General features: G+C 43.1%; 1 protein-coding gene across 4 annotated transcripts in view; it reads right to left on the bottom strand.

Moving 5' to 3' along the window:
• The window catches only part of RIC1 (RIC1 homolog, RAB6A GEF complex partner 1), a 102,502-nt gene that overhangs the window by 21,672 nt on the left and 58,178 nt on the right, over positions 1–22,652 (bottom strand). For all 4 annotated transcript variants that reach the window (XM_070431620.1, XM_070431621.1, XM_070431622.1 and 1 more), the window contains 5 exons: positions 22,415–22,503; positions 14,501–14,645; positions 10,467–10,515; positions 6,525–6,677; positions 4,696–4,881 (listed from right to left, as the gene is read on the bottom strand). In XM_070431620.1, coding sequence (XP_070287721.1) covers positions 4,696–4,881; positions 6,525–6,677; positions 10,467–10,515; positions 14,501–14,645; positions 22,415–22,503 — 622 coding nt within the window. The remainder of the gene's footprint in view (positions 1–4,695; positions 4,882–6,524; positions 6,678–10,466; positions 10,516–14,500; positions 14,646–22,414; positions 22,504–22,652) is intronic.

The following is a 22,652-nucleotide window of genomic DNA, read 5'->3' as shown; positions in this document are numbered from 1 at the left end:
TGTACATGTAATATTGTGTGTAAGCTACCATTTCTTATTGAGGTGTTCAACTTACTCATTTATAAGAACTTTTAGTATATTACCTATATTGACTCTTTATCTGCAACCTAAATAGTAAAAATGCCTCCTCATGTTGTCTGTCTTACATCTGTGTACATGGGGTCTTTGTATCACTCCAACAAGAATTTTAAACTTAACGAATTCTCTATGAGCTATCAATGTAGATTAAGTAAATTATAGCTTTACAGAGACTGTGATGTTTTTCACTAGCCTACTGATTAAGACATTTTCATGAGCATGTGGTGAATAGGGGTGAAAATTAACAAAATGAGAGAACAAGGAAAGAATCTTCTGATCTTGGAAAAAGAGAACCTTCAATTTATTTAAATTTATATTCATTTTACTCAAAGAAAAAGTATTACATATTCAAAAAAAGAAAGCCAAATTAAAAAGCCAAGAAAATGTCATCAATCCAGTGGGATTCTTTGCATATGAAGATAAAACAAAACCAAGTAAAAATAATATGCTGAAAACATCTGCATTAACATGGACAAAGTTTATTTATAAAACCACTCGTTAGACTTCACTTGTTATCTAGTAAGCCAACCTATATTCTAAATAAATTACTAGCTGTTTGTACATTAGAAAAATTTAACTCCAGTGCTGGAATTAAAGATAGCAGTGTCAGCCCTAACTGGTTTGGCTCAGTGGATAGAGCGTTGGCTTGCGGACTGAGGGGTCCCAGGTTCGATTCTCGTCAAGGACATGTGCCTTGGTTGCAGGCACATCCCCAGTGGAGGGTGTGCAGGAGGCAGCTGATCGATGTTTCTCTCTCATCGATGTTTCTAACTCTCTATCCCTCTCCCTTTCTCTCTGTAAAAAAAAAAATCAATAAAATATATTTAAAAAAAAAAAAGATAACGGTGTCACAATATATGCTTGAAGAATGCTTAACTTGTATCTTAACGGATATGCCATACTATTCAGGCCAGTAATAAAACTCACTTGATGGGTGAAATTAGTTCAGAATAATGATAACCTAAGGTCATGAACAGGTGGCAAAATAAAAGATGAGCCGTAACCAGTTTGGCTCAGTGGATAGAGCGTCGGCTTGCGGACTGAAAGGTCCCAGGTTCAATTCCGGTCAAGGGCATGTACCTTGGTTGCGGGCACATCCCCAGTAGGAGGTGTGCAGGAGGCAGCTGATTGATGTTTCTCTCTCATCGATGTTTCTAACTATCTCCCTCCCTTCCTATCTGTAAAATCAATAAAAAATATATTTAAAAAATAAATAAATAAATAAATAAATAAATAAATAAAAGAGGAAAGTAGTTTTGTAGGGGACTGTAAGCAAAAAAAATTTTTTTTTTTTTTTGATGAAGAAAACAGTCACCTGAAGGATGTATCTGGAGTATAACTGGGCCAGCCACCCATGACACTAAAAGAACTCCTTTCCCCAATATCTTGGTATTTCATAAGCATTTATGAAATGTGTGGGTGGGTAGAGCGTGAGGTGGGTGCCAACACGAGGAGTTTCTAATCATGGGAACCTAGGTTAAATCTTTTATGATCACACTCTGATGAATATCTGTAAGAAACAGTTTATTCTTTTAAACCTCAAAAGTCTCTGAGGTGCCACAAATGGTTTATTTTCAAAACTCAAAGTGCTTTATTACTCATGTAGTTTTGTATCTGAAGATGTCATAAAATAATAAAAACTTTTATTTTTACCCCAGTAGGTCACCTTTACTGATCTGTGCCACCTGAACTTTGAGCTCTGGCCCCAATACTGAGAACAAGAAATGGCAGAAGTAAGGAAAAGCGGCAGCTAACAAAAACTGCAGAAACTCAGGTCAGGATTCCATACTCAGGCCCAAAGTCATGCCCAACCACTGAGAAACTGAGTGCTGGGGTACAGAATCTCTACTCCTAAATTCTTAGGGTTCTCTTCAGTCTCAAAGAACCTAATTTTTTTCCCTTAAAGTCATTCTGCTAAAACCCTGTCTCCTGCCTAGACCCACTTCTGTCTGTAACTGGTGAGACTGTGAGAGCCCTCTTCCTAGAAGATTTGGTCTGTGCCAACACCACACCTGGTACAGAGGAATGAGAGTAAATCATTTATAAATAAAATAGCCTTTAGAATCCTCGCTGCTGACATGCTTAACACATTGTAGGTGTTTATCTCCCACATTTTATGAAGCTTACTCTTTCCAAATAGCCAGGTTAACTAGAAAACCAACATTTCAGAACACTGGATGGTAATGATTCGTGCACCTTTCAGAAATAAACATTTATATTACACAAAATGCTGATATTAAAATAAATGGCAATCAAAGAAGGAACATACCCTAATACCTCAAGCATACTGTTATTTTTGTTTTTAATTTCATATTATTTGTGCTCCATCTGTCAACAAACTACTTTCAAATTTTTAAAAAATGTGTAGCTAGGGAAACTAAATTAAAACAAACAAACAAAGAAACACCATCTCTACCAGCAACTACCAACCCTGCTTCTTATAAGTATCTGTGATGTTTTAGTTAAAGGAAAAAACATAACATAGAATCTTCTGATCAAGAAACTAACGAACACAAGGGAGAAAACTTAAACAAAACACCCAGTAATCTAGATGAGGAACAGACAGAGCAGCAGAATTAGCTGGAGCTTATTTGATGAACTCTAGCTGTACAAAAAGCATACAAACAAAGCCACTCTGATGGAGTATGTGGGCATTTATCCTAGACAGGAGTATATGTTGAAGGGCAGAATGTTGTCTTGACCTCTGTTTCTTCAGAAAATCATTACTAATGGCTAAGGAGCTGAAAAGTAAAGCATGAAATTACATGAACACTGTAAAACACTCCACCAAAACATCACCACACTGCACTGACTCATGTAGCTGGAGTGCCAGCAAACAAAATACAGGGTAAATCCAAGTAAAACCATTGCCAAAAGGGCACATTCTAGGTTTTAGCTCAAGGTCAGCAACATATGACATGATTGAGTATTTAGTACCGAGGTTGTGAAATAGGTTTGACTATTACTTTAGCTTACATTATGGTAAGAACAAGTCTGACACTACTCTGCTGTGTGACCTTCGGCAACTCACCTAACTTCCCTGAGCCTCAGTTTCCTCATGTATAAAATCCAGTAGGACTACAGGATCTCTGAGGTCCTCCCAGCTCTAAAAATTCTATGAGTCTATTATAACTTAATTGTTGTGGGAGTACAACCCTGGCATTATTTTCATGAATTTTAAGGAACTGAAAGAAATTAGTTAAAGCTAAATGAGTTCATTTTTCCAAATACTGTAGGTATCTGAAGAATAGAATGACAAGAATCTTGCTAGTACTTACTTCGTCTAAAGTTGTAAAATCAGTGTTATAGGATTCTAATATGGGATACTTCATAGATGGTTAAGAATCACAGAATCACTGAATTTTTGAGCTGGAAGGAAATTCAATTTTTGTTATTGCCTGAGGGATTTTTGAGTTCCAGACCTACCTTCTTTGATCCTCTGCTCTACTTGGCTCTCTGGCAACACAGACCTGGCTAGGCAGAACTGGCATTGATGCTAGGTCAGTGTAGAATGAATAGTTCAAAGTATGGGGAAATGAAAATAGCAGAGAAATGGCTATAGGAGAGAAGGGAGCAGTGGAAAATTTTAGTCAAGGAAGTAGCTGATGCAGTTTTATTTAAAATTGTTACTAATTATAAAATGGTATGCACATTGTTTGATTTTACTAATGTAAGTTAAATACACTTTATATTTTAGTGTATACCACATGTCAATGTAGGAGATTTTCTTTCTTTAATTTTTCACCTAATGACCATTCTTCTGTCTCTCATTATCTCTATTCAGAGTCAACTGAAAGTGACATGGGAGCTGAAGTAAGCTAGTGAGGGAAGAGTACAGAATATAGAAGGCAAAGAACTGTGGAAAGAGAAACTGACTAAAACCATAATCCAAGAGTAGGCACTGATATACCTAAGGCATTTTGATATCAAAAGGTGAAAGAACACTCTCAGGTCTGAAATTGTATATTAAAGTTTCTTTCAAGTAACTTCAATTGATTGATTAAACTAATTTTATTTGGTATCAAAATTCAAAATTTTCATATTAAATGCCAATTTATCAGAATTACTATAAGAAACTAATTTAAAGTTGTACAATGAGTAAATAATTTGGAATAAGATTAAGTAATAACAAAATTAGTAACAATAAAGTTCTATACTGACCAGAAGTCTGCAAATTTGGTTTAAAGTCAAACAATTAACCTCAATATGTCCCAACGACTACAAGGTCAGCTGCTGCACAGGGTACTAATCAATACTGTTAGTTTCCATGAAATTACTACATTTTTGTCTATGCAAATTTACAGAGCTAAATTTATATCCCCCAAAAAGTTTGGAAGTAAAACAGTTTTGCTCAGTAAGAGGGCAAAACATAAACCCCCTATTTTTGAAACTGCTTACTATTAAAGAACTTAAAGAGGGTGGTAATATGCTCTACGTCAAGTGGAAAGAAAGGAAGCAGAAGACAAGAAAACAAGAACGTGGAAAAGCAAAAGAGAGACATGACAGTCAAAAAGGTCAAAAAAGTTCTCAGTTTTCTAAAGCAACAGAGGAAATATTTAAAAATCTGCTCCAGGTGCTGTCTTACCAAAGATAAGTCAACAGCCAATGAAGACTTACTTGGACCACATGCCAATGTCGATGTCCGAGTAAAGTGCTTAAACTCTGAGACTCAAAACCGCCCTCTGCCAATGAGCTGGGCTTATAGTGAACTGAAGAACTCCTGGGGTTCTGAGTTTGTGAGGCCTCTCCACAGTTCAAGTACAATCGATCCTCCCCCTGAAGCAACACCTGCTCTTGGTTACTCTAGATGAGGGGAAAAAAGGAAGCAGCAGGGCAAAGAAGGAAATAAAAACAACTCAGTATTAGGTAGGGGAAAGTAAGTAAGTGCATAAATTCAGTTTTATTACAGAAAATGTACCATATATCTTAATGGTGATTTTCCTCACAGAAGACACGACTACAAAATGATCTAATGTACTGTTATATTTCAATGCTTACTTCCCAGTGTAAATGAAAATTTTAAGTCCTTTTGTCATATAGATTCCAAAACATGCCCAGGTCTGCAACTGCTATAGCAGTATCTTTGATTACTACTCCAACATGGCAATGCTATGAGACTGTCCATCTGAGAACTAAACCTAACTACTCATTATCTAAGTTTACAAGTTAGTTTCATATAAAATGCCTCATGAATGGTGGTAAGAGAACATGTCTGGTTGAAAGCTTGTGTGTGTGCTCACTTGTGCCTACATGGCAGGAAGGGGTGGGTTGGGGATGGGGGTAACATGATGCTGGAGGATCTTTAAGCCACAGGAGGAGGAAGGACAGGCTAAGTCTGTGGTCCTGGTTTGGAACAATTCAATGATCACTTGGTAAATGCTTGGTTAGTGCCAAGGACTGTGTCAAGTTCCGAGGATATTTAGACAAATAAGACAGTTTCTTAATGATTATGCCCTGGTTTTCAATCAAAGGCCAGTGTTCTCCAACACGGGCAAGATTCTTCACTGGCTATTCAAATCAGACAGATCAGTGCCCCTTGTAGTACAAATGTCTTGACATAAAGCTCAAGGGTGCTTTTAAATTATTATTTGGGATGGGGAGAACAAGAAATACTCTATGTTTTTCTGGGCATCCTTATTCTTCAACTATAGTAATAATATAAAAGATTCAGGCTAGGTCCACATTCGTTGTCCATGTATTGTAAATTTTAGCTGCACCAAATATTTTAAAACCCATTGGTGGCAGATATTTAGATATGCACTCCTAACATGTAATATATACTATTATTACATATTAACAATATATAATATTAATATATGTTATTTCAGATTGGTAAAACATGAAGAATTTACATTATAATTTGGGGCAGTATTTCGCAAAACAGGTTCCTAGGCCTATTTTCTTCAATGTATTCCTTAACATTTCATAGTTACATAAGTTTGGGAACTGGTTTTTATACACCAGCTCCTGGACTTGCATAATGCCCCCTAGCATGGAAAGGCCCTGGAGACCCACAATGAAGAAATCTCTACAGCTTTAACTCCCTTATTTCACACATAACATAATCTTTTCTTATCCTGTGTAATTGCTATGGATATTTCTCATAAAGCCTGCTGGAACACACTTTGAGAAAGGCTACTCAGATAAAGACTAAATTTTATTCAAGTTATTTAAGTAAATCTGTAAACACTGCTTTTCCTCAAATTGCTTGTGACCCTTTCTTTTAAAAAAACAACAGCAGCTCAAAAATAAAATTTTAGTGTAAATTTAATGGAAATTTAAAAAAACAATACAGAATCACAGAAAATATACAAAAGAAGATAATATGCCCATTTTAAGAGTATACTCAACACGTGTGTGTCCTAGGAAAAGTCTGATTCTAATATGAAAGCCACTAAAAAAAAACCAGTAACACCCCCAAAACAGTTATAATTAAATAAACTTACCATACAAGGGTTTATGGTGAGTGCACTCTTGATAAACTGAAACAGCAGAATGCCAGGCTGTTTAACTATACTCTTGGGCTCAGGCTCAATTTCAGTATTTTGAGAGCCAAATCCGCTGATTACCCATAGGTGATAGCCTTCTGCACCCCAGCTCTGAGAGAGAGAAGGAGGAAGAAAGAGAAGGAAAACGGGGGAAAATCAAAACACTAAAAAGTTTGTTAACCTTTCTTAGCTTCAAATATTCAAATTCTGAAATAACCAACAGCAGCATGATTAATGACTTTTGAAGGTAAGAGAAACTATGACAAACAACCCAGACAAGAATTTGCATCCACTACAAATACCTACATCGACCACATGCCAGCTGTCTCAGTGGAAACCCCCAACCCTGCTCTCTACCTACAATAGTGAAAACACTACACATCAATCTTAACTCTTCTCCATTAATTTAACTGACTCTCAAATACAAAGACATTCCTTACAGAGGAAGACCCAGTTGCCTATCAGTGGTCGGCAAACTGCGGCTCGAGAGCCACATGCGGCTCTTTCACAAAATACCACGTGCGGGCGCGCATGTACAGTGCGACTGAAACTTCGTGGTCCATGCGCAGAAGTCGGTATTTTGTGGAAGAGCCACACTCAAGGGGCCAAACAGCCGCATGTGGTTCGCGAGCCGCAGTTTGCCGACCACTGGCCTAGCTGAAGCTTGACAAAAAAAAAAAAGCACCCAAAACAGGAAGTTTGTATGGAGCAAAGAAGGATATGGAAGCAAGGTGGAGGGTTTTCACTCCACCTTGGCCAATCTATTTGGTTTTTCAGGGTATAAGTTTCTTCCTCTGTAAAATGGAAATGTTCAAATAAATTCTCCAGGCCCAGCAAATTGTAATCCTATCTAATAAAAGAGAAAAATGGTAATTAGCGTACGACCGCTACCCTTCCCATTGGCTAATCAGGGCGATATGCAAATTAACTGCCAGCCAAGATGGCGGTTAACCGCCAACAAAGATGGTGGCTAATTTGCATATGGAGGCATAATGCTGGGAGGTGAAAGGGAAAGGACGGAAGAAGCCCCCTGCCACTGATGGTGATCAGAAACCCAGGGGGGAGCTAAGAGCTGGGGGCAGGGCAAAGGCGGCCCCCAGGGCCGCCTTTGCCCTGCCCCCCAGCTGTGATCAGAGACCCAGACGCCTTTGCCTCCCTGGCCAGTGATAGCGGGAAGCAGGGGTGGAGCCAGCAATGGGAGCTGGGCAGGGATGGAGCCGGCAGTCCGGGAAGCTAGGGATCCCTTGCCCAGGCCTAAAGCCTTGGCCGAAGACATTAGGCCTGGGCAGGGATGGAGCCTGCAATCGTGGGGAGCTGGGGGTCCCCTACACAGACCTAACACCTTGGCCAGAGGTGTTAGGCCTGGGCAGGGGCGGAACCAGCCATCGCAGGGAGCAGGGGTGGAATCAGCGATCCTGGGCAGCTGGGGGTCCCCTGCCCAGACCAAATGCCTCGGCCAGAAGCGTTAGGCCTGGGCAGGGGCAGAGCGGGAGATCGCAGGGAGCTGGGGGTCCCCTGCCCAGGCCTAATGCCTTGGCCAGAGGCGTTAGGCCTGGGCAGGGGCGGAACCAGCCATCGTGGGCAGCAGGGGCGGAGTCAGCGATCCTGGGCAGCTGGGGGTCCCCTGCCCAGGCCTAACACCTTGGCCAGAGGCGTTAGGTCTAGGCAGGGGCGGAGCCTGCAACCATGGGGAGCTGGGGGTCCCCTGCCCAGGCCTAATGCCTTGGCCAGAGGCGTTAGGCCTGGGCAGGGGCGGAGTCAGCAATCGTGAGCAGTTGGGGGTCCCCTGCCCAGGCCTAACGCCTTGGCCAGAGGCATTAGGTCTAGGCAGGGGCAGAGTGGGAGATCGAGGGGACCTGGGGGTCTCCTGCCCAGGACTAATGCCTCCACCAGAGGCCTTAGGTCTTGGCAAGGGCGGTGCCAGAGATCATGGGTAGCAGGGGCGGAGCCAGGAATGGTGGGAGCTGGGGGTCCCCTGCCCAGGCCTGACACCTCTGCCGGAGGTCTCAGGCCTGGGCAAGGGGCCAATCTGGTGATCGGCGATCGGAGGGTGATGAGGGTCAACTCCTCTGGCCAAGGCATTAGGCCTGGGCAGGGGGCGGAGCCAGCAATCGGAGGGGGCTGCAGGTCCCCTGCCCAGGCCTGATGCCTGGGCCAGAGGCATCAGGCCTGGGTCGGGGGCGGAGCCGGTGATTGGGGGGATATGAGGGTCCCCTTGCCCAGGCCTGAAGCCAGGGTCAGAGGCGTCAGGCTTGGGCGGGGGGTGGAGCAAGCGATCAGAGGGAGATGGGGGTCCCCTGCCCAGGCCTGAATCCTGGGCCAGAGGCATCAGGCCTGGGCTAGGGGCGGAGCCAGCAATCGGAGGGGTCTGGGGGTCCCTTGCCCAGGCCTGATGCCTGGGCCAGAGGCATCAGGCCTGGGCGGGGGGCAGAACCAGTGATCGGGGGGAAATGAGGGTCCCCTGCCCAGGTCTGACACCTCTGGCAGAGGCATCAGGCCTGGGCAAGGGGCCGATCCTGAGATTGGAGGGTGATGGGGGTCAACGCCTGAGGGCTCCCAGTATGTGAGAGGGGGCAGGCTGGGCTGAGGGACACTCCCCCCCCTCCCCACCCAGTGCACGAATTTCGTGCACCGAGCCCCTAGTATTCTATAAATTTCATGATAGTAAAAAACAACAACAACAACAACAAAAAACCAACAACAAAAGAAAATTAGTGATTTCCAATCTGCAAGGCCAAGAAAACAGTAATGGGAAGTCTAAGAATTGTTACAAAATTTCAAAAGTGTAATAGTTTTACTTTCCCGTGATAAAAGTTGCACAAGCTAACTAAAATGCTTATTAAGGTCTTAGTTTGTGACTGAAATAACTTAGTGAGGCTGATAACACTGTCTGTTGCATGCCATTCAAAAGCACTGACTGGCAGTTACAGAAATGGCATTTGTTCAAAACCTATTTTAAAATATGGAGGTAGGACTAGACATCAACTAGGGTTCTTGGTTGTGAAAGGTTAAGAACCACTACTCAAGTCCCATGGGGATTTTAATTATTTAAGAAACAGAAGGTCAGAGCCGAAACCGGTTTGGCTCAGTGGATAGAGCGTCGGCCTGCGGACTGAAAGGTCCGGGTTCGATTCGGGTCAAGGGCATGTACCTGGGTTGCGGGCACATCCCCAGGAGATGTGCAGGAGGCAGCTGGTCGATGTTTCTCTCTCATCGATGTTTCTAACTCTCTATCTCTCTCCCTTCCTCTCTGTAAAAAATCAATAAAATATATTAAAAAAAAAAAAAAAAAAGAAACAGAAGGTCAGGAAACTTCTTCCCATGTAGAGCACTCATAGCACTAACATCACAGAGATGGTACGCAGAGGGACCGCAGTGAGACACTGCTTTTATGTAAAGACGGTTTACATCTCACTGCTTTCTAAAGAAACACATGAAAATATTGTTGTGAAAGCAACTACAATTTTCGTGATATACATTTATGGAAAGTTCTAAAAATATGCTCAAATAATGCACAAGAGCATGTCCTCCAGGAAAAATAGTCAATGAGCATTTCATTTCATGTTAAAAGGAGGTCATGAGAAGTGGGTGCTAGTGAGCCACATAAGAAATGGAGGTATATTTAGGAAATACAATGGTCTCATTTCACTATGGCACTATGTTCTCAATGATGATGGGGCTTGCTAAGAAAAACCAAAATTGAATACTGAAAGTTGAACAGCCTCCTGATTAAAACAACAAACAAAAACAACCTTTTTTTTTCAAAGCAAGAACTGCATGAGAAGAGTTTGCTGAGACTAAAATAGCTTTGTAATTTTATCAGACCAATGTGAAGGGGAAAAAAAAAAAGAAAAATCCAAGTTTTCCACACTATATCAGTATTTCATAGAAAGTACTTACCATAGACTTGATCTTAAGGGGATCTTTTTTGGTACCATCAGACCTATAACTAAAGGAGAATAGAAACTTAATTAAAAAGAGTCATCTAATTATATATAACTAGTGGCCTGGTGCACTGATTCATGCACATTGTAATTAATTAGAAGAAATATTTTAATATTGCTATTTGCTCTTTCTCTATAATAGAAATGTCAACCGAATTCACAATTGACAATGACAGATTGAAACACACGTGTGCGATTGGTGCCAGCAAGAGCTTTATATGTATCGTGCATGCGTGAATCAACTTAGACTTTTATATATATAGAATAAACTTGCTTAATTAGACCTGCTTTCTGATGTAATTGTCAGCAACACAACAGTAAATATCAACACGAAACAGATTATTATTGTAGATCACGCAGGGAGAACAAAGGGTAAAATATTTAACTGCAGCAGTGTCTGACTATATTCTGTGCAGTGAGAAAAACCTAGTCATTTTTAAGGTCCACCATTTCTTACTTCTTTTCAGTCGGGTCAAGTTTCTAAATTTTTTAAATCTCTGTTTTCTGGCTAATGAAAAGAAAATAGGATTCCACCAAGTCTCCAATCTACCTACTCCAGGACTTCTGTGAGGATCAAATGAGATGAGGCACAGGAAAACGCCTCACAGACATTTGGTTAAAGTGTAAAATGTTTGCACTTGGCTATAAAGCAAGTCGTTATCCTGGGCTGAAGAAACGCCGGGCATTGCTATGTGACATCATTACCCGGCGCCCACAGCCACCGTTTCTGGGCTGGGCTGGGCTGTGGGCCACATTTTGCGCCATGGGGTCTCAGCAGCGTCGGCTGTGATTTGGTGGGGTGTCGCTCTGGGGTGGTGGTGGGGCCTGTGTCCGACTTGGGAGAAGCCAAGTGTTGCTTTGTCAGTGCCAGGCCATGGTGCCGTTTCTGTGTAAATGACCCGTGCGTGTCATAGCGACCTGTCGGATGGTCGGAGGGATACTTAGCTTATTAGCCATATATATATGCAGAGAGAGACCAGCGGCCCGGTGCATGAAATTCATGGACTGGGGTGGGGGGGGTCCCTCAGTCCGGCCTGCACCTCTCACAGCCCAGGACCCCTCGGGGGATGTCTGATTGTTGGTAGCAGGTCTAAGTCGCAGTCAGACATCCCTCTTGCAATCCAGGACCCCTCACTCCTTACTACCCACCTGCTCGCTGCTCCTTAGCGCTGCTGTGGAGGTGGGAGAGGCTCCCGCTACCAACGCTGCACTCACCAGCCATGAGCCCGGCTTCTGGCTGAGTGGTACTCCCCTTGTGGGAGCGCACTGACCACCAGGGGGCAGCTCCTTCCTTGAGCGTCTGCCCCTTGGTGGTCAGTGCACATCATAGTGACTGGTCATTCTGGTCTAACGGTTGCTTAGGCTTTTATTATATAGACTAGAGGCCCGGTGCACAAAAATTTGTGCACTCGGGGGGGGGGGGGGCAAGGGGGGGGTCCCTCAGCCCGGCCTGTGCCCTCTCGCAGTCTGGGACCCCTCGGGAGATAATGACCTGCTGGCTTAGGCCTGCTCCTGGGTGGCAGAGGGCAGGCCCAATCCCTAGGTGCAGCCCCTGGTCGGGCTCAGAGCAGGGCTGATTGGGGAGTTGGGGCGCTGCCCCCTGTCATGCACAGAGCAGGGCGAATTGGGAGGTTGCGATGCCACCCTCAGTCATGCTCAGGGTAGGGCTGATTGGGGGGTTGGGGCACCACCCCCTATCACACTCAAGGCAGGGTCGATGGGGAGGTTGCGGTGCTACCCCCTGTGATGCACAGAGCAGGGCCAATCAGGGGGGTTGGGCTCCGTACCCTGCAGGGCCAATCAGGGGGTTGGGGCGCTGCCCCCTGTCACGCACAGAGCAGGGCCAATCAGGGGGGTTGGGGAGCTCCCCCCTGTCATGCACAGAGCAGGGCCCATCAGGGGGTTGAGGAGCTCCCCCCGTCACTCACAGAGTAGGGCCAATAGGGGAGTTAGGGCACCGCCCCCTGTCACACACAGAGCAGGGCGGATCAGGGGGTTGGGGCACCGCCACTGTCACACTTAGGGCAGGGCCGATGGGGAGGTTATGGCTCTACCCCGTCACACACAAAGCAGGGCCCATGGGGGGGGGGGGGGGTGGTTGGGGCGCCGCACCCTGTCACACACAGAGCCGCAGGGCAATCAGGGGGTTTGGGCGCTGCCCCCTGTCACGCTGATCCGGTGCCAGGAGGCTTCGTGGCTCCGCTGATCCCAGTGCTGGGAGGCATATTACCCTTTTACTATATAGGATAGAGGCCTGGGGGCCGGCTGGTTTGCCCTGAAGGGTGTCCTGGATCAGGGTGGGGGTCCCCACTGGGGTGCCTGGCCAGTCTGGGTGAGGAGCTGAGGGCTGCTTTCAGGCTGGTGTTTGTTGACTGAAGCTCCCAACCACTCCTTTTTTTCTTTTTCTTTTTTTTTTTATTCTGGGCCAGCTTTAGCTCTGGCTCTAGCTCTGAGGCTTCAGCTGCTATAATCAAAACAATGTATAACTCTAGCTCTGAGATTCCGGCTGGCTGAAAGCTTTTTTCTGGGGTTTTGTTTAGCTTCTATATTTGCAACATAGTTTCTTAGAGTTGTAGCTCAGAGGCCGGCAAGTCAGGCGGGGAATGTTGCAGTCTGCAGTTACTGGAGCAAGCAAGCCTCATGTTCGCTTCCAGCTGCCTGGCTGCCGGCCGCCATCTTGGCTGACAGTTAATTTGCATAAGGATATGCTGATTAGCCAATGGGAAGGGTAGTGGTCGTACGCTAATTACCATGTTTCTCTTTTATTAGTGTAGATACTAATAAAAGGGTAATATGCTAATTAGACTGGACATCTTCCGGATGTCCTTCCTGATAAAGCTGGGGGCTTGGACGGCCTGTACCCACCCCTGGCCCCTCACCCAGGCTACCCCACCCCTCAGTGGAGACCCCCCACTTCAATCAGGGGTGTGGCCGGCCTATAAACCGCCCCAGGCCCCTCGCCCAGGCCGGCACCACCCTCCAGGGGGGCCCTCACCCTGATCGGGGTTGTGGCTGGCCTGCAAACCCTGCAGCCCCTTGCACTGGCGGTCCCACCCCCACAGCGAGCTCCCCCGACCCCGATCTGGGACCCCCTTCAGGGCAGGCCAGATGGCCGCCACCCGTGCACCAGGCCTCTATCCTCCTATATAATAAAAGGGTAATATGCAAATTGACCCTAAAAGTAGAACGACCACTGGACCAGTCACTATGAGGTGCACTGACCGCCTCTTGGTATCTTTCCCCAGCCAGTAGGCTCCAATCGCCTGATGGCCACCACTGCAGGGCTGGGGCTGGTGAGCGGGCAGGAACAGCTGACCTCTCGGTCCCTTCCCCCAGCCATCAAGCACCGATCACCCAACGGCGAACGGGGAACTGGGGGTGGGTGGTGGCGGAGGGCAGAGCCAGCTGTGGAAGATGGCCCTGATCGCAGGCCTAGGGACTGTACCCATACACAAATTTCGTGCACTGGGCCTCTAGAATAGGATATCAAAGCCTAATATGCAAATTGTCCCCGCGGGAGAGTGACCAGGAGACCGATCGCTTGCTATGACATGTGCTGACCATCAGGGAGCTACACGGAATGAAGGGAGGACCCAGCCGGCAGCCAGCAGGCCCTAATCAGCCCTGATCGCTGGCTAGGCCTAGGGATTCTACCCATGCATGAATTTTGTGCACCGGGCCTCTAATTAAATAATAAGCTACTTGAAAAAAACCATATTTAACCCTGAATCTAACATGCTATCACATACACAAAGAGGTTCAATAAATAACTACATTTTTACTGAATAAACAGGAAGTTTTAAGAGGATGGATATTTGCAGTACCAATACATTCTGAACAAATTAATTCTGAACCTTACAAACTGTTTTGGGGTTAATAGTCAAGGCAAAATGGTAGCTATATGACAAAGTTTCTGAGTGTGTGTGTGTGTGTGTACTGTCTGAGAGATAGTAGAGTTATTTTATCTAAAATTTGTCTTTATTGACTCACGCAAAATCTCCTCCAAGTGTACAAATCAGCTGAGCTCCAAACACACTCCATAAAGAAAAGCCTCCGCATTCCCAGGTCACCATTACAACACTATTGTCAGGAGACCACCTGACCAATTTAACTGCTCCTGTTTTGTTCCAAATATCTGTTAAGAAATTGTGAGAAGAATTCAAAATAAATGATTGCTTCAGAAATACGTATTTTTTAGCCTGTATTTTCAAGTTGAAATAAACAGAAAGGCATGCCTGCTTCAAATAATGAGATCAATCTGCTCATTTAGGGTTATTTAAAGACTGTATGGACATTAGCCTTGACCTGACCCCTAACAGAACTCAGTGCCCAAGTTACTTATAAGGTTTGGCGTAGTATCAGCTTGAATAACTACAACTGTGTATATAGAGTTAAAAGTGTTTGGCTTTGGCCCTGGCTGGTATGGCTCAATTGGTTGAGCATTGTCCTGTGCACTTGAAATGTTGCTGGTTCGATCCCCGAGTGGGGTGTGTGCGGGAGGTCACCAATGTTTCTCTCTCTCTCTCAAATCAATAAAAAACATTTTTTTTAAGGTCTTTGGCTTTGGGTGAATCAGTTTCTATAAAACTGGGATAAGCCCTTCCTTGAATGATTTAACATAAATGTGAAAGTACTTTGTAAAACATAAGGTATCTTAAAATGTAAAATACTTTCCCTGCTATCTTCATGCTCCATTGACAATATCAGAGGGATCCAAGTTAAAACACAACCTTACATTAGAATTAAGTAATCTTCAGTTTGGATACTCCAGGTGCTCATATTATCCTTTAATTAATAATTGTTCTTTCACCCTCATATATAGCTACTAAAGGAGAAAATTCCAATGTGTAGTAAATTCCAAATTTTGTTACTGTAAAATCAAATAAAACATGCCAGCATTTCCATCAGCAAGTCAAGAATATCTATAGTATCAGCTGCTTTAAAATTAAGTTTTTCCATTTGCAGTATTAATAAATTTTTGTTATAAGTACATTTGCTACAAAGGGGAAGTACATAGATTTTAGCCTTATAGAAGACAGGCTCTGTTAACGGAGTAAGAACTTTTTCCCTCTGCCTCACATTAGCAATTCCCAATATAATCTACATATATAAAACACTAATATGCAAACAGACCGAACGGCAGAACAACCAAACCACCAAACAATGGGTGGCTATGATGTACGCTGATCACCAGAGGGCACGCGCGGAACATGGCAGGCATCGGCCTCAGTGGGATGGTAGAGTAGGTGAGGGGGGGGGGGGGCGCCAGACCAAGGTGGGGCGCCGGTTGCTGTCATCGGAGAGAGCCTCTGGTGGTTACTGAAAATTCTTTGCTCCCACGCACTATGGTCCTGCCGGGCATTCGCACTTGCTGCTGGCGGTGGCCCCACTCGCACCCATGGTTGGCACCAGAGCTGCTGCTTGCACCTGCTGCCAGTGCCCAGCGCCGGCCCTGATTGCTTGATACCATCAGCGGGTGTAAGCAGTGGCTGCCGGCCCCGATTGCCCCTCAGGGCTTCTCCAACTCACCCTGCTCCTGAGGGGAGATCAGGGCTGGCAACCGCCGATTGCACCTGCTGCCTGCGATGGCCCTGCTTGCACCCACTGCCAGCGCCGGAGCTGCTGTTCACATCTGATGTTGGCACCCAGTGCTGGTCCCAATTGCTTGGCACCGTCAGCAGGTGGAAGCAGCGGCTGCTGGCCCCAAATGCCCGAGGACTTCTCCACCTCCCCCTGCTCCTGAGGGGCAATTGGGGCAGTAGTCACCGCCCTGCTTGCACCTGCTGCTGGCACCGGCCCCAATCGCTCCACACCAGCAGCAGGTGCAAGCGGGGCTGGTGCTGTCAGCATGTGGGAGCGGAGGCGACGGGAGAAGGACTGCAGACAGGTGACCAGGGGCCCGTGGTGGGAGGGGCCAGGCGAGGGCGTGGAGGATGGGCCAAGATCCGCCCCTGTGCCCACCCTGGCCTTGTGGCCCACAGTCCCTTTCAAAGTGCACAAATTCATGCACTGGGCCCCTAGTTCATGTATATGAATAACTACGTTATTTATGTAGATGAAAAATAAATGGGAACAAACAAAAGAAACAAAATACCTTATTAGTATACTTTACCCTTGTCCAGGAGAAACTGAAAACCAAACCAAGAAACATACGAAATCAAACCAAAGATTACAAAATGAAAGTAATCCAAAGTGCAAGAAAAAATAAGGTTTAAATGTATTTACTGTCACGAAAAGATGTTAATGTTCACAGAAAAGGACAGGTTAAACAGTATTCCTATTATCCTACATAAAAAGAAATATACACACATATGTACCTAATATGTTTATCCATTTCTAAGTATTATGCACATATTAAAATATAGTTGTAGAGATATTTAAAAATGTTAATGGTAGTTAACCTAATTTTTGGGTGGCAGGACTATGAAAAATTTATCTATCTGGTAACCTACAATGACACAGATTATGAGAATGAGAAAAATGTTAAAAGTAGTTCAGTGGGAAAATGAACATCTGTAATACCATCAACAATAAAATAAAAAATAAAAAAGAGTAACACAAAGACTTTCTGTTAATAGGATTGAACTTCCAAGAAAGAAAGAAAGATCTCCAGGAACACAAAGAAAAGAGAAAACTGCCTCGGGTGGGGGTGGAAGGTAGGAAGAAAGGCTGGAAATACAGGAATAGAAGGTTGGGATGAGACCTAACAATGACTAGGGAGTTGGAATCCACATTCCATATACAAAAAGCAAAAAGGGTCTCAGGCCAGTACGAGTCTGGGAATCAGAATGGCAGCTGCTACATCATATATGAACTCTCGAAGCAACACAACTTGTAAAAATCAGTCAGTGGAACCAGAAAAAAAACAAGGATGGCTGTCTCTGTTTAAAATGCAGGACAATACAAATCTCCCTACATCTTACACAGGTTTATAGCCCAAAGTTATAAAGCTCAGGGAGGCAGAGTTCTCCCACAAGAAAAACCACAAGAGTGACAGCCAGTAGATAACGAAAGGTACAACTGGCACTCCAAGAACCCAAGTAAAGAGAACAATCTAAAAAACATAGTACAGTGTTGCCCAACAGAAGCAATCAACACAATTTCCTGCAGTGACATAAATGTTCTACATCTGCTTGGTCTAAAAGCCACTAGCCACAAGTGGCTCTGAAACATTTAGATGTGACTATTCAACTAAGGAAATAATATTTTCATTCTCTTTAATTTCAATTAGACTAATTTAAGTAGCCACATGTGGCTGGTAGCTACTGCAGAGGACAGCACAACATAAGTATGGATTAAAAAAATAAAAACCCTTTCAAGGGCCAAAACCACAATCAAAATATACATTGCTCTGTTCTTGTAAATTGTTGCAAAACTGTCCTCAGAGAAAATTACTACATGCAAGTCTCGGACTGTGCGACCCTCCTGCCAAGCCTGCTGTTTCAACCCTGGGCCCCACGCCTCCCAGCAACTGGGCTCACCAGCGAGTCTCAGACTGCGTGATCCGCCCGCCAGGCCCACTGCTTCAACCACAGACCCTGTGCAACTCAGTGCCTAGACCCTTTGGTGACAGCAAAAATGGGGAGACAAAGAAACAACTCCCAAAGTAAAGAAAAGGAGGAATCACCAGAAAAGGAACTAAATGAAATAGAGGCATTCAATATGTCAGAAAAATAATTCAGAGTAAGGGTCATACAGTTTCTAAACAGCTGGATGAGAAAATCAACAATTTATGCAAGAATCAAGAGGAAATAAAGAATGATATAGCTACAATAAAAAACAAGATGGAAGGTTTCAATAGTAGACTAGAAACGTAGGACCGAATTAGCGAATTAGAAGACAGGACAGAAAAACACACCCAATATGAAGAGCAATTGGAGAAAAAAAATTAGAAAGCCAGAGGAGAGCCTAAGTGAGCTTTGGGACAACATGAAACAAGTAATATACACATAACAGGGGTTCCAGAATGACAAGAAGAGGAGCAAGGATTAGAAAACCTATTTGAAGAAATAATGATAGAAAACTTCCCTGATTTGGGAAAGAAAAAAGTCACACAAGCACAGAGAATTCCAAACAAGAAGAACCCAAAAAGACCCACACCAAGACATGTTGTAATTGCAATGGCAAATGTTAATGACAAAGAGAGAATCTTAAAGGCTGCAAGAGAGAGACAGAGAGTTAACTACAAGGGATCTCCATTAGATTATCAAATGAGTTCTCAACAGAAACACATCAGACCAGAAGGGAATGGAATGAAGTATACAAAGTGATGCAAAGCAAGGGACTGAATCCAAGAATACTCTATCCAGTAAGGCTATCATTCAAAATTAAAGGGGAAATCAGGAGCTTCACAAACAAAAAAAGGCTAAGGAAGTTTATCACTACCAAGCCAGCAATACAAGAAATGCTAAAGGGACTATCATTAAAAAAGAAAAAAAAATTATAAATAGAATAGAAATACAAGAAACACAAGCACAAAGAATAAAAATGGCCACAAACAAAATACCTACCAGAAATAACCTTAAACATAAATGGATAAGAAAACATGACGCATACATTTGCTGTCTACAAGAGACCCATCTCAGAACAAGGGACTCACTCAGACTGAAAAAGGCATGGAAAAATATCTTTCAGGCAAATGGAAATGAAGAAAAGGCTGGGGTAGCAATACTTATAACTGACAAAATAGACCTCAAAGTGAAGGCCATAATAAGGAAGGCCTTCATAATACTAAAGGGAGAGATACAACAAGAGGATATAACTCTAGTAAACATATATGCAACCAATGCAGGAGCACCCAAATACATAAAAAAAAAACTCCTGGAAGAGACTGACAGCAATACAAACATAGTAGGGGACTTTAATACTGCATTGACATCACTGGATAAATCCTCTAGACCAGCGGTTCTCAACCTGTGGGTTGCGACCCCTTTGGGGGTCAAACGACCCTTTCACAGGGGTCGCCTAAGACCATCGGAAAACACATATATAATTACATATTGTTTTTGTGATTAATCACTATGCTTTAATTATGTTCAATTTGTAACAATGAAAATACATCCTGCATATCAGATATTTACATTACGATTCATAACAGTAGCAAAATTACAGTTATGAAGTAGCAACGAAAATAATTTTATGGTTGGGGGTCACCACAACATGAGGAACTGTATTAAAGGGACGCGGCATTAGGAAGGTTGAGAACCACTGCTCTAGACAAAAATCAACAAAGCAGCAGCAATCCTAAATGACTCACTAGATCAGATGGACTTAACTGACATCTTCAGAACATTTCACCCCAAAGCTATGGAATATACATTCTTCTCAAATGCATGTGGGACATTTTCAAAGACAGAGCACATAATGGGACACAGGCAAAGTCTCTCCAAATTCAAGAGGACTGAAATCATATCAAGCACCTTCTCAGATCACAGTGGCATAATACTAGAAATCAACTACACTAAAAACAATCAAAAAAATTCAAACACTTGGAGGCTGTATAGCATGCTATTAAACAATGATTGGGTTACCAAAGAGATCAAAGAAGAAATTAAAAACATCCTGGAAACAAATGACAATGAAAACACAACAATCCAAAATTTATGGGACACAGTGAAAGCAGTATTGGGAGGGGAAGTTCATAGCATTACAGGCTTACCTCAAAAAACAAGAAAAACTGGTAAAAGATTACATAACTCTACAACTTAAAGAATTAGAGAGCAACAAGAAAAGCCCAGAGTGAGCAGAAGGAAGGAGATAATAAAGATCAAAGCAAAAATAAATGTCACAGAGACCAAAAAAACAATATGAAAGATCAATAAAATCAAGAGCTACTTCTTTGAAAGGATAAACAAGACTGACGAACCTCTAGCCAGGCTCAACTAGAAGCAAGAGAGAGGACCCAAATAAACAAAATCAGAAATGAAAGAGGCAAAATAACAATAGACCCCACAGAAATACAAAGGATTGTAAAAAAAAAAAAAAAAAAACCCACTATGAACAACTCTATTCCAACAAACTGGTCAACCTAGAAGAAATGGACATATTCCTAGAAAAATATGACCTTCCAAAACTCAATCAGGAAAAATAAAATCTGAATAGGCTGATAACTATGGGTAAAATTGAAGCAGTAATCAAAAAACTTCCAGCAAACAAAAGCCCTGGGCCAGACGGCTTTACAGGGGAATTTTACCAAACATTCAAAGAAGAACTAAAACCTATCCTCCTTAGACTATTCCAAAAAATTCAAGAGGAAGGAACATTTCCAAGCTCTTTCTATGAAGCCAGCATTACCCTAATCCTCAAACCAGATAGAGACACTACAAAGAAAGAGAACTACAGGCCAATATCCCTGCTGAACAAAGATGCTAAAATCTGCAACAAAACTCTAGCAAATCAGATCCAACGTTACATTAGAAAGATCATACACCATGACCAAGTGGGATTTATTCCGGGGATGCAAGGCTGGTACAATATTTGCAAATCAATAAAAGTGATACATCATATAAACAAATTGAAAGACAAAAATCACATAATCATATCAACTGATGCAGAAAAAGCATTTGACAACATCCAATACCATTTCTTGATAAAAACTCTCAGCAAAGTGGGAATAGAGGGATCATACCTCAACATAATAAAAACCTTACATGACAAACCTACAGCTAACATCCAAGAGATACAAATCAAAACAACAATGAGGTACCATCTCACACCTATCAGAAAGGCTATCATCAACAAATCAACATACGACAAGTGCTGGTGAGGATGCGAAGAAAAAGGAACCCTCGTGCACGGCTGGTTGGAATGCAGACTGATGCAGCCACTGTGGACAATAATATGAAGTTTCCTCAAAAAATTAAAAATGCAACTCCCATTTGACCCAGTAATCCCACTTCTAGGAATATATTCAAAGAAATCAGAAACACCAATCAGAAAGGATATATGCACCCATAGCTCACAGTAGCACAATTTACAATAGCTAAGATTTGGAAATAGCCTAAGTGCCCATCAGCAGATGAGTGGATTCGAAAACTGTGGTACAGCTACACAATGGAATACTACGTTGCTGTAAAAAAGAAGAAACTCTTACCATTCGAAATAGCATGGATGGACATGGAGAGCATTATGCTAAGCGAAATAAGCCAGTTGGAGAAAGATAAATATCATGTGATCTCACTCATTTGTGGAATTTAATCAACAACATAAACTGATGAACAAAAACATATCCAGAAACAGAGAAGCATCAGAACAGACCGTCAATCCTCAGAGGGAAGGCAGAGGAATGTGTGTGTGTGGGGGGGGGGGGGGGGGGGGGGGGGGAGGGTAGGTCGGGAGGGAGATAAGAGATCAACCAAAGGATTTGTATGCATACCTATAAGCACAACCAATGGACACACACTAGGGGGTGAGAGCATGTGCTGGAGAGTGAGAGTGGCTGGGGAGAGGTCAATGGGGGAAAAAGGAGACATATGTAATACTTTAATCAATAAAGAATAAATTTTAAAAAATACTACATGCTGACCTTTAAAGTCTATACAAAAAGAATGATAAAAAACTGAAGGAGCAATGGAGCATAAGAGGGAATAGTATTCTAACTAGTTCATTAAAAAATTTTTTTCCATTGGAGCTGTAACTTGGAAGATGAAAATGTACCCTCTATGTAGAAATATGGGGCATTTCAGGTAAAGAATAGATGAGACAAAGGCTGACTCTCAAGGACCTGCAGGTATTTTCACAGTTAAATGAACCGTAAGACTGCAGTTCCCATCCTGGTGCCAAAGTATCCCACTGTGGAAAACTCGCAAGGGGTTCCAGGAGATAATTTTCAATCATCTGAAATTAGCATTCACTACACATATCTGTACATTAAAATGTTAAAATCAGAAGAACAAAGAAACTCACCAGGATACTGTTTTGCTGTTAACTCTAGTTTATGAGACAGCAGCATAGCTCCAGTGGTGTTATCTATTGTATAAACCTGTACAGAACCACTGTAAAAAACAAACAAACTTCAGTGAAAAAAGATAAACGCAAATATAAAAAGCATTATTAGGGAACGCTTATGTACTGTTGGCAAGTATATAAACTAGAACAAAATGAAACTGTAAATAAGTTGTAGTCATCTCATAAGTTTGATCAG

The sequence above is a fragment of the Myotis yumanensis genome, unplaced genomic scaffold (assembly GCF_028538775.1).
Source record: "Myotis yumanensis isolate MYYU_CA2020_CCGP unplaced genomic scaffold, mMyoYum1.0.hap1 SCAF_12, whole genome shotgun sequence".
In the NCBI taxonomy this organism is placed as follows: domain Eukaryota; kingdom Metazoa; phylum Chordata; class Mammalia; order Chiroptera; family Vespertilionidae; genus Myotis; species Myotis yumanensis.
This window is presented reverse-complemented; position numbering and strand designations above follow the sequence as displayed.